Source organism: Marmota monax, unplaced genomic scaffold (assembly GCF_021218885.2).
Source record: "Marmota monax isolate L192 unplaced genomic scaffold, Marmota_monax_Labrador192_F-V1.1 WCK01_AAM20220418_F8-fsc00014, whole genome shotgun sequence".
Classification (NCBI taxonomy): Eukaryota; Metazoa; Chordata; class Mammalia; order Rodentia; family Sciuridae; genus Marmota; species Marmota monax.
In genome coordinates, this window is record NW_026695222.1 from 13,279,708 (window position 1) to 13,293,209 (window position 13,502).

General features: G+C 44.9%; 1 protein-coding gene across 6 annotated transcripts in view; it reads left to right on the forward strand.

Moving 5' to 3' along the window:
- The window catches only part of Ttll9 (tubulin tyrosine ligase like 9), a 56,515-nt gene that overhangs the window by 837 nt on the left and 42,176 nt on the right, over positions 1 to 13,502 (forward strand). For 5 of the 6 annotated variants that reach the window (XM_058575696.1, XM_058575697.1, XM_058575699.1 and 2 more), the window contains exon 2: positions 8,360 to 13,482. Coding sequence is in view for 1 of the 6 variants with exons in the window: in XM_046433972.2 (XP_046289928.1) it covers positions 10,588 to 10,602 (15 nt within the window). In the remaining 5 variants the exon portion in view is untranslated. The remainder of the gene's footprint in view (positions 1 to 8,359; positions 13,483 to 13,502) is intronic. The other variant, XM_046433972.2, reaches the window with a different exon arrangement.

Below are 13,502 nucleotides of genomic sequence, written 5' to 3' on the forward strand. Positions count from 1 at the left end.
CTGGGCAGAGCACCCGCTCCCCCGCCCCGGGTCTCCAGCCAAACGCGAGGCGCCTGGACTTGGGTCGCGAAGGGCTCCCAGCTCTTCAGTTTGTGTGCGCGACGAGAAAAGTGGGTGATTTCCTTCTGCTACATCACCCGGTCCGAGCAGCCTCCGCTAGCCCTCTGCCTTTCTCACTCTTCATTCATCCGCGTCCCCACCCTCCTTCTCACCCATTAGCCCTTCTGCACTCTCATCCTTCCTCCCATCCATCCTCCTTCCTCCCATCCATCCTCCTTCCTCCTGTCCATCCATCCATCCATCCTCCCATCCTTCCTCCTGTCCATCCATCCATTCTCCATCCATCCTCCTTCCTCCTGTCCATCCATCCATCCTCCCATCCTTCCTCCTTCCTCCTGTCCATCCATCCATTCTCCATCCATCCTCCTTCCTCCTGTCCATCCATCCATCCTCCCATCCATCCTCCTTTCTCCTGTCCATCCATCCATCCATCCATCCTCCCATCCATCCTCCTTCCTCCTGTCCATCCATCCTCACATCCCTCCTCCTTCCTCCTGTCCATCCATCCATCCTCACATCCCTCCTCCTTCCTCCTGTCCATCCATCCATCCTCCCATCCATCCTCCTTCCTCCTGTCCATCCATCCATCCTCCCATCCATCCTCCTTCCTCCTGTCCATCCATCTATCCTCCCATCCTTCCTCCTTCCTCATGTCCATCCATCCTCCCATCCATCCTCCTTCCTCCTGTCCATCCATCCACCTCCCATCATCCTCCTTCCTCCTGTCCATCCATCCATCCTCCCATCCATCCATCCATCCATCCATCCTTCCATTTACCCACATATCCATCCATCTATCCTTTCATCCTACTATCCATCCACCCACCCACTTATGCATTCATCATCCCATCCATCCATCCATCCATCCCTTCTCCCATTCATCCATCCATCCATCCTCCCGTCCCTTCCTTTCATCCACTCTGACCCCTCTGAAGATGGTGCCAGCTGGGCAAGCTCTCCTGGGACCAGGCATAATTACTTTGGGGATCCCAAAAATTAGAGATAAAATCAGGGGAAGGGAGATGTGGGAGTATTCAAATCACCTGGGTTCTGGGTTAGGAAACTAAAATAGGATCTAATTAGAGGCAAGAGTCCTGGAAGACCAAGGTTCAAGACCCTGTTCACCTCTGACTTGTGAATGAGCAACCCTGGGGAAATCCCCATGGGGTCCCAGCTAACTCTGTCATCTAGGTCCCAGTATATACCATAATTGAGACCAGACATCATTTATGGGACTGACATAGAAGCAGCTAAAGCATCCTCCAGGGATCACCCTGTCTCTCCATCTTGTAGTACTAGGTGACTGTGGGGAAGTGTCAGCACACAGCAGGACAAAGAGAGGACATAGTCCACTTGAAATGCGGTGACTGGAGATAAAAACCTTTTCTTCATGTTTTCTTTCTTTCTCAAGTTCACAGCACACATCAGGCTGCCTGCCTCAGTTCTCTCTGCACTGAGTTTCCTCATACAAACCCAATTATTCAGCAAGTACTTGCTGAGTACGAGGTACTAGGTACCACACATCTGTGGACAAGGTGGAGATGGTTCCTCTCTTCATTAGCTAACAATCTAGACCAGCACTGCCCAAGAGGACGCCAGCCGCATGTGTCATTTAGGTTTCTAGTAGCCACATTTAAAAAGTAAAAGGAAATTAATTGTTAATGATTTTATTCAACATACTATTTCTACAATATTATAATTTCAGCACAGAATATTTAGGATTATTCATGTACTTTATATCACTTTTATTGTATTGTCTCCAAAATCTGGTATATGTTTTACGCATAGAGTTCATCTCAATTCAGACAAACTACATGTCAAATGTTTAAGGGGCCAAGTGTGGCTAGGAGGTGCACAGGGAGCATCTCAGATCTAGGAGAGAAGGCAAACGAAACAAGCAAAGAGCAAATAATACATTCACAAAAGGGGAAGTTTTCTATGAAAGGCACAAAGGGAGGCAGGGAGAACCTCTCTGAAGGGGGGACAGGAGAGCTGGGATATAAGGATACAAGAGTGGAGAGAGTATTTCCAACAGAAGGGACAGCACTGCAAAGGACCCATGGTGACAAGAATGTGGCCTTTGTCAAGAGCTAGAGCAGAGGAAGCCGAGGGAGGTGGTAAGAGATGGGGCTAGAGAGTGGAGTGGGGGCCCAGCACGCAGGACCATCAATGACCATGACTGGGCCTTGACATTGTTTTCTCTGCCATGTGACAGAAAGCATAGGACACTTTACCCCAGGAGGCCAGGTCATCTGGTTTAAATTTTAAGTCCCTCTCTTACCCTTACTAACTCTTCCCTTTGGGAAGTTGGTGAGAAGTCGACTGTGGCCACCCAGGCAAGAGAGGATGGTGCCCTGAGTGGACGAAGAAGCTGGGAAGAAGGAGGTGGGTACTCAGCATAGATGACGGTTTGGAGAGTGCAGCTGATATTCCGGGGGAAGGAAGGAATGCTAGGATGGCTTCAGGCGCCCTGCCTTGACAGTCACTATCTGAGCCGCAGGAATAAAAGCAGGCTCTTCACCAGCTCCACACATGTTTATCCGGTGCCCAACTACGCTTGGAAATTTGTTCCCAAGATGCGCTGACACTGAGTTTCCCAGAATGCCCCACTCCAAATGGAATAAAGAGATGCTGACAGCTGGGTGAGGTGGCGCTCGCCTGTGATCCTGTCTGCCGCAGTCTGGCTGGGCACAAATGCCGCAGTCTGGCTGGGCACACAATCACGAGCCACCACACAGCTTGTAGATTCAAACAGCAACTCTTTATTTCCGAACTCACACCAGCCGTCTACAATCACGTTCTGGGGAAATCCACGTTCTCTGCCCAAATCCCCCTCCACTGGGCTTCTATCTCCAAAATATATTGTCTGAATCCGTGAGAAATCAAGGGGAACTCAGGCAGCAAGATACGCCCTATTCCCAGCAGGAATAATCTTAAACCTTAAACCTGGAACCTAAACTGGGAACGCCCTAAACACGATTATCTTAAAACCGGGAACACCCTAATCTGCCTTGGTCCTTGAGCAAGGTCACGTACATTCAATGTCACTGCAACATGGGGTATGCTGGCAAGGAAATTGTCATACCTACTTGGCTAATGGCTCCCAGCATCTCCCCCCTTCTGATTAATTAAACAACAAGCAATGTGGCTTAAGGACCGTGCCTGGTAGGTTGTCCAATTCAACATATGGTTCTTACCCGTCATCGGAAAACTGACCTTTAGGCGTCAGCCTCCTGTCTTAGGTTGATACCACTGCAATTGAATCATACCCGTCACTGACTACCGGTCCAGCATACAGCCATACTTGTGGATAGGTCTATGCACCAGTGGGGGGGTGAGGTTCTTTGCCTCACCTCTGTTGGCCCCCAAATTTGGCCTTGGTGCCAGTGGGGGAGTGAGGTTAATGTGGCTTATGGACCGTGCCTGGTAGGTTGTCCAATTCAACATATGGTTCTTACCCGTCATCGGAAAACTGACCTTTAGGCGTCAGCCTCCTGTCTTAGGTTGATACCACTGCAATTGGATCATACCCGTCACTGACTACCGGTCCAGCATAAGCCATTGGCCCCCAAATTTTAGACCATCACTAGCAGAAGGGAGGAGGATACAGAAATGCCACGACACCAAGCCAATTGACGGCTCCTTGGGAAAAATTGCATCACTAGTGACACCATCAGCAAAGATATGCCAGCATTACCACAATTCGCTGCACCAAACGATAGTTACATAGTCCAGGCAAGTTCTGCAAGCAGTTCAAAGCAGAGGAATCTATCAATATGTCCATTTCCTCCCCAAATCCGTTTCCTCCCAAAGTAAGTTGACTCTTTGATTGAGCATTACTTGTTGAGTTCTTCACCGGCACTGGGATGGAGATAGGAATTCTGGCAATGATGCTAAAGAGACATTATCCTGAAAAGAATTATTAAATATAATGAAAAGGAAAGGTGAAAGTAAACAAACAGATCTGTTAACCTACTTTAGAAACAATCCTTAACAGCTTTTTACCTAATTTAAATTAGTAAACAAACAGATCTGTTAACCACCTTTAAAAACAATCCTTAACAGCTGTTTACCTAATTTAAATTAAACCATTTAAATCACGTGAATAAAAAATAATAATTCGGATCCATTTTTTCATGAGCGCTCCTCATATAAGAAATATGGACATACGCACATACAGACATATAACACAAAACACAAGAGTGTACACAAACGTACAACACATAAGAAAATAGTAAAGGCCTTGTAGCTTTACCTGGGTGAAATCTCCATTGCAATGTTTAAAAACTCCACAGTCAAAAAATAAAACTGATCAGAAAAACATTAACCTAGGTTTGTATGAGCTCAAAAAATAAAAATAGAACCTTATGATGTGGAAAAATGCAATAATAAAATAGCTATTGAAAAAAGCATCCTGGTTAATCACTGTCACAGATGTAAGAATGGCCAAGCTGGAGTTCTGGATATCAGCTGTTATGGATTTGAGTAACATGCGGGGTGAATTTGGATCTGATGGACCTTTTAGAATATCAAATAAAGGTCCCAATTCTCCTGTTGGTATACCTAGATAAGGCCTTATCCAATTTATGTCTCCCAATAACTTTTGAAAGTCGTTAAGTGATTTGAGTTGATCTACTCGTATTTGAATTTTTGGTGGACGGACCATGGTTGAGGATAGTAGAACTCCTAAATAATTAATTGGAAAATTCAATTGTACTTTATCTATTGCTATCTCTAGATTATAATTTTTTAATAAGTTTGTAAGTGTGGCATAACATTCCAGCAATATGTCCAATCTAATATCATAGAACTTCTATGGGGATTAGTCGCCACTCCTAGGCCGAAGCGTTTGAGTGGCTTGTTGTAATGGCCAATGTTTTGGCCATTCTTGACGAGATATGATGCTAAGGTCAGCTCCTGTGTCCAGTAGTCCATTAAACTCATGACCTTGAATATTTAGTTTTAGCATTGGGCGAGAATCTAAATTTAAAGACAACATAGCCCAATCTACACCTGTGGAGCCTAATCCCCTGGAACCTCTTTCTACACTATGACTAGGAAATTTATTATGTAGGCTGGGTATTATTAACAACTGTGCTATTCTATCTCCAGGTGAAATTACTGATATACCTCTTGGAGAACTAGCTATAATTTTTATTTCACCTACATAATCGGGATCAATTACCTCAGGACTTATCATAAGTCCTTTTAATGTAGATGAACTACGTCCCAATAATAAGCCTACTGTTCCTTGGGGAAGAGGTCCTTTTACTCCTGTGGGAATGATTTGAACTCCCATCTCTGGAGTTAATACTGCTCTGGCAGAGGCACAGATGTCCAACCCTGCGCTCCCTCGGGTTTGTCTGATGAGGGATTTAATGGACAATGTGTCCTGGGCACTACCCTGATGGTGTTGCTGGGATCCTCCACTGCCCCGTATATTTGTGGTTGTGGGCCCCGGAGCATTGGGCCCCCCTGTCCGTTTTTTGGCAATGGAGCCTGATGCCTTTCTCCACGATATCTTGGATAAATACTTGGTCTTTGTCCGTTTTTTGATAAGGGAGTACCTTCTATGGTGGTTTGAGAACGGCATTCATTAGCCCAATGTCTCCCTCTACGGCATCGTGGGCAAATACCCGGTATTCTATTCCTTTGATACCTACTTTTGTTAAACCCTCCTCCTATGGGGCAATTCCTTTTAAAATGTCCTGTTTGTTCACAATCATAGCATGTTTTTGGCCTGGCATCTAAAGCCTGTTGTACTGCAGCTGCCAAGACTTGCCCTTGTTCATTAATATCTCTACATAATTTAATATATGTGTTTAAATCTTCATGTCTCCATGGTCTAATAACCTCTCTGCAGCAACGATTTGCTTGGTCATAAGCCAGTTGTTTTATTAATGGCATTGCTTGTTCTGTATCCCCAAAAATTTTGGCAGCTGTTTGAATTAGCCTATCTACAAAGTCAGCGTAAGGTTCATTAGCTCTCTGTATTACCTTAGATAGCTGACCTTGTAAATCTCCATGTCCTTGTAAAGTCTTCCATGCCCTAACTGCGTCTGCAGCAATTTGTGCATATATAGCAGGATCATATTCAATTTGTTGCCGTTGACCCTCATAAGGTCCTTTTCCTAACAACATATCTAGATTTCTTTGAGGGTAACCGGCTGCTGCATTTCGCCTAGCTGTCTCCGCGCAAAATTCCTCATTGGCAACCTTCCATAACAAATATTGTCTTCCATTTAGTACAGATTTACACATGCTAGCCCAATCTGCTGGCGTCATGTCCAAGTTAGTAATGGACTCAACCATGCTTACCGTGAAGGGAGCTTGGGGACCATAGGTTGTTACAGCCTCCTTTAACTGCTTCACTGTTTTAAAATCTAAAGCACGGTGAATTCGCTGCCCTCCTGCCTGTTCAAGTACAGGGCATGCTAATCTTTGAGGTCCTGTCTCAGGATCCCATTTATCAACTACGGGGTTTGAGGGCCACTCAGCTGTCTCCATCGGTGGGGCTGTTGGTTGAATTACGCCCTCTTGTGATAAAATGGAGTTAGTAACAGCCTCCTGTTGTGGCCTTTTTCCTAATAACCCCTTTTCCTTTAAATTTTCTTCCTCTGTCTGACTAGCTCGAGAGACCTTCTCTTTTGTTTGATCTAAAATGTCTTTCTCCATGGTCTGAACCTCTAACAATTTACTTAACATCTTTTCGGTTTGTATTTTACTAATTTCTAATCTACTATAAAGATAACGCAACCCAATAAGATAGCACAAAACAAAGCCGAAACTGAATGAAACAAAAACGGAATAAAAAATCGTTGTATCAATTTTCTCTTCCTCAGGGCCGACAAACTTCAAACCTTTAGTCAACCATTTTTTCCAGTTTGCCTGAGAAATTTCTAGGGATAGGCAGCTTGAAACAAAAACAAGATAAATCAAAACAATAACACATTGTTTTTTGAGTTGGTCACCCATTCTTTCGCTCTTCCTCAGGGCGAGCAATTTCACTTACCTCCAAGCTTCAGAAGTTCCCCGCACGGGCCACCAAATGCCGCAGTCTGGCTGGGCACAAATGCCGCAGTCTGGCTGGGCACACAATCACGAGCCACCACACAGCTTGTAGATTCAAACAGCAACTCTTTATTCCCGAACTCACACCAGCCTTCTACAATCACGTTCTGGGGAAATCCACGTTCTCTGCCCAAATCCACGTTCTCTGCCCAAATCCACCTCCACTGGGCTTCTATCTCCAAAATATATTGTCTGAATCCGTGAGAACTCAAGGGGAACTCAGGCAGCAGGATATGCCCTATCCCCAGCAGGAATAATCTTAAACCTTAAACCTGGAACCTAAACTGGGAACGCCCTAAACACGATTATCTTAAAACCGGGAACACCCTAATCTGCCTTGGTCCTTGAGCAAGGTCACGTACATTCAATGTCACTGCAACATGGGGTATGCTGGCAAGGAAATTGTCATACCTACTTGGCTAATGGCTCCCAGCACCTGTCTACTTGGGAGGCTGAGGTGGGAGGATCACAGGTTCAAGGCCAGTCTAGGTCACGCAATGAGAACGTGTTTCAGAATAAAACTTTTAAAAGGGCTGGGGTTGTACTTAGAGGTAGAGTGCTCACCTTGCGTGTGTGAGGCCTTGGGTTCAAGCCCCAGTATGGGGGGCGGGGGGTGGTGGGAAGAGGAAGGACAGAAAGAAAGGAGGGAAGGAGGGGGAGGGGAATGATAAGGGACCCTGATGATTAGGTCCCCATCCCAGTCCTGGCTGTAGCAGCTCTGTGAACCTAGGCAGGTGAGTGTCCTTGGGTCTCTTTTCTCATCCCTACAGGGACAATTATAAGTCCTGTGCACCCTCACTTGGTCACTAGGGGGAATGATCTAGACACATGTATGAAAGAACTGTTGTTCAAAGCCCCAAAGAAAGGAGAGATATCATTATTAGACTTAATATTTCATTAGCTGTGTATTATTCAGCCTTTGAAAATGTTTCTTATTGTAAAACCCAGTTTTTCTTCAGTCATGAAGTGACTGTTTTACAAGCCAGGTATATGAAGATGCTAAAATTGCAGGTCTCACCCTCTCATTCCCTGGCTTCCAACCCTTCAATGGTTCACCGTGGTAGGCAAAAATGATGGTTCTCTCTTTTTTTTTTTTAAATTTTTATTGTTAAAAATGATGGTTCTCTAAAGATGTCCATATATTAGGTTCCGGAAACGCTGAACGTTATGCTGCCTGGGAAGGGGGACGTAATACCATGGATGAAATTATGTCTGTTTTTTCCTGCAGATGGAATCCAAGATCAGCTGATTTTGAGATGGGGAGAGAACCTGGATTCATCACAAGGGTCCTTTCAGCGAAAGAGGGATAGAGTGAGGGTCAGAGGGATGCGACTGTAGAGGGTGGGGCGCTGTGACTTCCGGTTTGGAAGATGGAAGGGGGCCACCAGCCAAGGAATGCAGGTGGAAACCTCAAGGCAACTGATTGTCTTCTGGAGCTTCCAGAAGGAACTCTGCCCTGCTAGCTCAGTGAGACCCGTGTCAGATTCCTAACCTCCAGCATTGTAAGATAATACCGTTGGGTGATTTCAAGTCACTAATTTTTTGATAATGTCAAGCAGCAATTGGAAACTTGTGAGCTCCCCAGTGCCCTTAGAAAAAAGTTCAGGCTGCTTAGCATGACCTCAGGGGCCCCGTCTTCTGCCGGGAGCATCTTCAGCAAGTTGCTTAGCTTTTCAGTTTTATCATCAATAAATAAGGAGAGGGGGAGGGGAAAGGCCCATGGATCTTTATGTGATTAAATGAGACGACATATTGAATAGCTAGGTAAGTCAGTGAGGCCCTAAGCAATTTAGTTAGACCCTGTCTCTAAAAAAATGTGTTACCAAATCTGTAAAAAAGGAAACCAACAAAAGCATTCAAGCTTAATGGCCTCCTCTCTCCCCTCCTTGACACCCTTTCCTGGTCCTCATCTGCATTTTCTTCCTGTGACATACTCCATACTCTCTGAGTTAGCACATACTGTTCCTTCTGCCTGCAATGCTCTTCCCATCCCCTTTATCAGGCTAACTCTTATTTCTTCCTGAAAGTCTTTACTGACCCCATGTCGACTTGTTTAGACTACACTGTTATACATTTCCCAAACATCCTAAACTCCTCTATCATATTATTACTAGGACTTGAGGGTTTTTTTCATTTAAGAAAAAAAAAAATCTAAAATCCAGATAAGGAACTGCTTGACCTACTGGCTTCAACTGTGGTGTTTAAATAGAACTTTCCAAATAAACTTGAGTAGTTGAAGTTGTCTTTCCTCTCCCCAATTCCTTTCCTCTCTCCCCAGATATAACAATTCTTATGTGCTTGATGTGTATCTTTTGAGACATGTTTTAAAGCTTGTCACACCTATGTACCCATAAGAATATGAAACATACTTTCATATGTATGTTTATAGTTAACACAAATTATAACCTTATAAAATGTATCATTCTGTAACTTTTATTCACTGAACAATAAATTTGGGGGACATCTGAATCATTTTAATCACTGTATAGTATTTAAAAAAATTTTTTTAGCTGTAGATGGACAGAATACCTTTATTGTATTATTTATTTATTTTTATGTGGTGCTGAGAATTGAACCAGTGCCCTACAATGCTATATTTTATTATTAGAATATACCCCATTTTATTCATCTACCATCCTCCCAATGGACATTTAGATTGTGTGTAATAGTTTCCACCATTATAAAGAGAGTTGCAAAGGACATTTCTGTTCCTTGAGGTTTGTAGTTCTTTAGGTACGCCTGGCATGCATGAGGCACTGGGTTCAATCCTCAACAGCACATAATAATAAAATATTGTGTCCACCTATAACTAAAAAATAAGTATTTTTAAAAATAGTCCAAATATCAGCATGTATCAATACTTCATTCTTTCATTCTTCTTTATGGCTGAATAGTATGAATGTACTGCAACTTGTTGGACATTTGTGATATTTCCACTTTTTCACTAATTTTAAAAATTTTTAATTGTCGATGAACCTTTGTTTTATGTATTTTTATGAGGTGCTGAGGATCGAAGCCAGAGCAGAGGGAACTGGTGACGTTACCAACTGACCAGGTGTCTTAGTGGTGGTTGAGTAAGGAAGCAGTACCATTGCATTTATCAAAAAGTGACAACTTCTCAGAAGCAGCATTTTTAGATCAAGGAAGCTTGGCTGGAGGCGGTGCTGGGCAGTAAGTGCCCGCGGCGGGCAGCCATCCTCTGGCCGCGTGTGCCCAAGGTCGCAGAACGGTGGGACTGGGAGGGAAAGGTCGAGAAGGTCGAGGACCTGGGTGCGGGACGCCCTGGGAGCGCCGGGCCTCGGTGGGCGGGAGCGGGGACACTCCACCGGGAGGCGCGCCTTTGGCTCGTCCAATCAGAGCGGCGGATCCGGGCGTCCCTTCGTCACCTTGGCAACGGGACGGACAGGCTCTAGCCGGACGTAGTGGCGGCTTGGATCTGGCCCCGGGAATCGCGTCATGTCGCGACCGAAGGTAGGAGTGGCACCGAGCCAGAGGCTTTCAGAGGGAGGGAAGCCACGGGGTTCAGAGCCCGGGGGCGAGTCATCACGGGGCGTTGGGACCCAGGAAGGAAAGGTCCAAATGGGACCCAAGACTAGGAGGCCCGACGGCTGCTCGCAGACCCTCTGGCAGGAAAGTTACAGGACCGGGTTCTAAGCTGTACCAAGATTGCTGTTTAGGAGGCTGAGGCAGGAGGATCTCACGTTCAAGCACAGCCTCAGCAGCTTAGCGAGGCCCTAAGCAATTTAGTTAGACCATGTTCTAAAAAATATGAAGGGCTGGGGATGCGGCTCAGCGCCCCTGGTTCAATCCTTGTTACAAAACAAACAAACAAACAAATAAAAATAGACATTCTGTGACCCGTGGGAAGCTCAAGGGTTCAGATTTCCCCGTGGCCCATTAAAACAAACAAACAAACAACAGTAAAACTCTAATTAGTGCCTTTTCCAAGCCGAACCCAGTCCTGACCAAGGGACACAGAGGTGAATCAGGCAAAACCCTGCTCTCTAAGACCGACCAGCCAACTCTCATTTTAAGACTAGGAAAGATGAGGCGCAAAAAGGGAAATGAATTACTGAAGAGTCCAGCTCCTCTGCCCCAACCTGCTTCTTATCTCAGGTTCCAACCTCTCAAGAAGGGCATCTCCATTTTTTAAAATTCCCTTTCACAACAAAAAACAACTTTATCTGCTTTCAGAGTGTCATGAACTTCGCTTTTTTTGTCAGGAGTCATAATTCCCGTTGATGGTTATTCGAGGTCCATCTTCCCTGCCTTAACGCCGGCTCCTGCAGGGAGCAGACATACGCTGATCACTGTTGAATGGCTACTGGTGGAGGACTCCGGTAGCTGCTCAGGACAAACCCCGGGGCTCTGTCTTGACTCCTCCCCATTCACCTCCCACATCCAAGAAGGTCCCCCCTATTTTTGGTGTTTGGATCAAATCCAGGGCCTCTTGCCTGGATTTAAGTTAAGGCTTCTGCCTTTAACTTTCTAGATTTAGGCAAGAGACCTGGTGTAGGACTATGCTTTCTTTTAAATGACCCAAGAAATTGGGTATATGAACTTCTTAAGAGAGAAGGACAGAATAAATTGTGTGTACCCTCACAAAAATGTGCAAGACTTCTCTACTAAAAACCAGAACCATTGAGAAAAAAATAAAGAGGACTTAAATTAATGGGGAGAGAGAGAGAGAGAGAGAGAGAGAGAGAGAGAGAGAGAGAAACAAGCACATTTTATGGATTAGAAGAGTCAATGCTTTATGATGCCATTTCTTCCCCAAATGATCTTAGAGTCAATGTGCTCCTCTCAAAATCCCAGCATGTCTTTTAGTAGAAATCAGCAAGTTGATTCTAAAATTTGTATTGTTGGGTTGAGTATAACTCAGTGGTACAGCACACTTAGCCATGCTTATCTGGCTTCTATTCCCAGCACCAAAAATAAATAAATAATAAATAAATAAACAAACAAACAAATAAATAGATAGATAGATAGAAGAACTTATATCCAAGTGCAAATGGCACCTCATTGCAAAGACAATGTTAAAAATCAAAGCCAGAGGACTTACACTGCCTGATTTCACGATTTACTAGAAAACTACAGTACCTAAGAACATGTGATGGTGGCATAGGAATAGACAAGTAAATAGAGCCCAATATGGTCCAGAGGCAGACCCACGTGGTCATGGTCGACTGAATTTTGACAAACATGCCGGTGCAATTTGGTAAGGAAAGGAAACGATTTGCAACCAAGGACTCTGGAGCAACTGGATAAACCCATGAAAAGTGGAATTGAAAAGAGAGAGGATTAAAGATCTGATTTTCAAAAAGATATATAGGGTGAGCTGACTAGTGCTGGGCGAGTAGGCAGGGCTTGGGTGGAGGAAGGACACAATTTCATTTTCTTTTGCGGGGGAATTAACCACTTGTTTTGGAAAGCGCTATCTCACGGTCCCTTCCACAGGCTCTTTGAGGGGTATGATAATGTGGTAAGCAGAATTCTGAGATGGCCCCCAAGGTCCCCATGCCTGGTGTACATGCCATGCATAATTCCCTCCCCTTGGGGCTGGGGATGTGGCTCAAGCGGTAGCGCGCTCGCCTGGTATGCGTGCGGCCCGGGTTCGATCCTCAGCACCACATACACACAAAGAGGTTGTGTCGGCCGAAAATTAAACAATAAAAATAAATAAAAATTATTTAAAAAATAATAATAATTCCCTCCCCTTGAGTGTGGGTGAATTTGATGGCATCGCTGTTGCCATGATGACATTATGTTATATGAAACCATCATAGCTGACTTGGAGGCAGTGGGTTGGAAGTCCAAGGGACATGCTAAGGGTGGCATACAGGAAGAACATCCGTGTGGTGAACTGCCTACGGAGCTACTTTGCAAGGAATAGCAAGCAGCCCCTAGACACTGGGAGCAGACCCAGTGGGCAGCAGTCCTACAACCCCAAGCAACCAAATTCTGCCAACATGTGAATGAGCTTGAAGATGAGCCCCGATGAGAACCATAACTCCAGCCATCACCTTGAACGTAGCCTTAGGAGACCAGGGCAGACATTCTGGCTAAGCTGTGCACATATTCCAAACCCACAGAAACGATGAGATAGTGAATGTGCATTATTTTAAACCACTCAATTTATAGCAATTTATTACACAGTCGCGGAAAATGAATGCGGATCACAGCTCTGTCCCAACTGTAAAGGTTGGCTGCACGGGGCCAATATCAGTTTCTCTTTCATACATGCCTTAGGGATCAGTCTTACCAGGACTGAGGGGACAAGCTGTTTTGGATATGGTTGGAGCTGAAATACACCCCTCTCCACCAGCCACACACACATTGAGGATTTGAAAGGTCTGTTTTGGGTGAAAGGA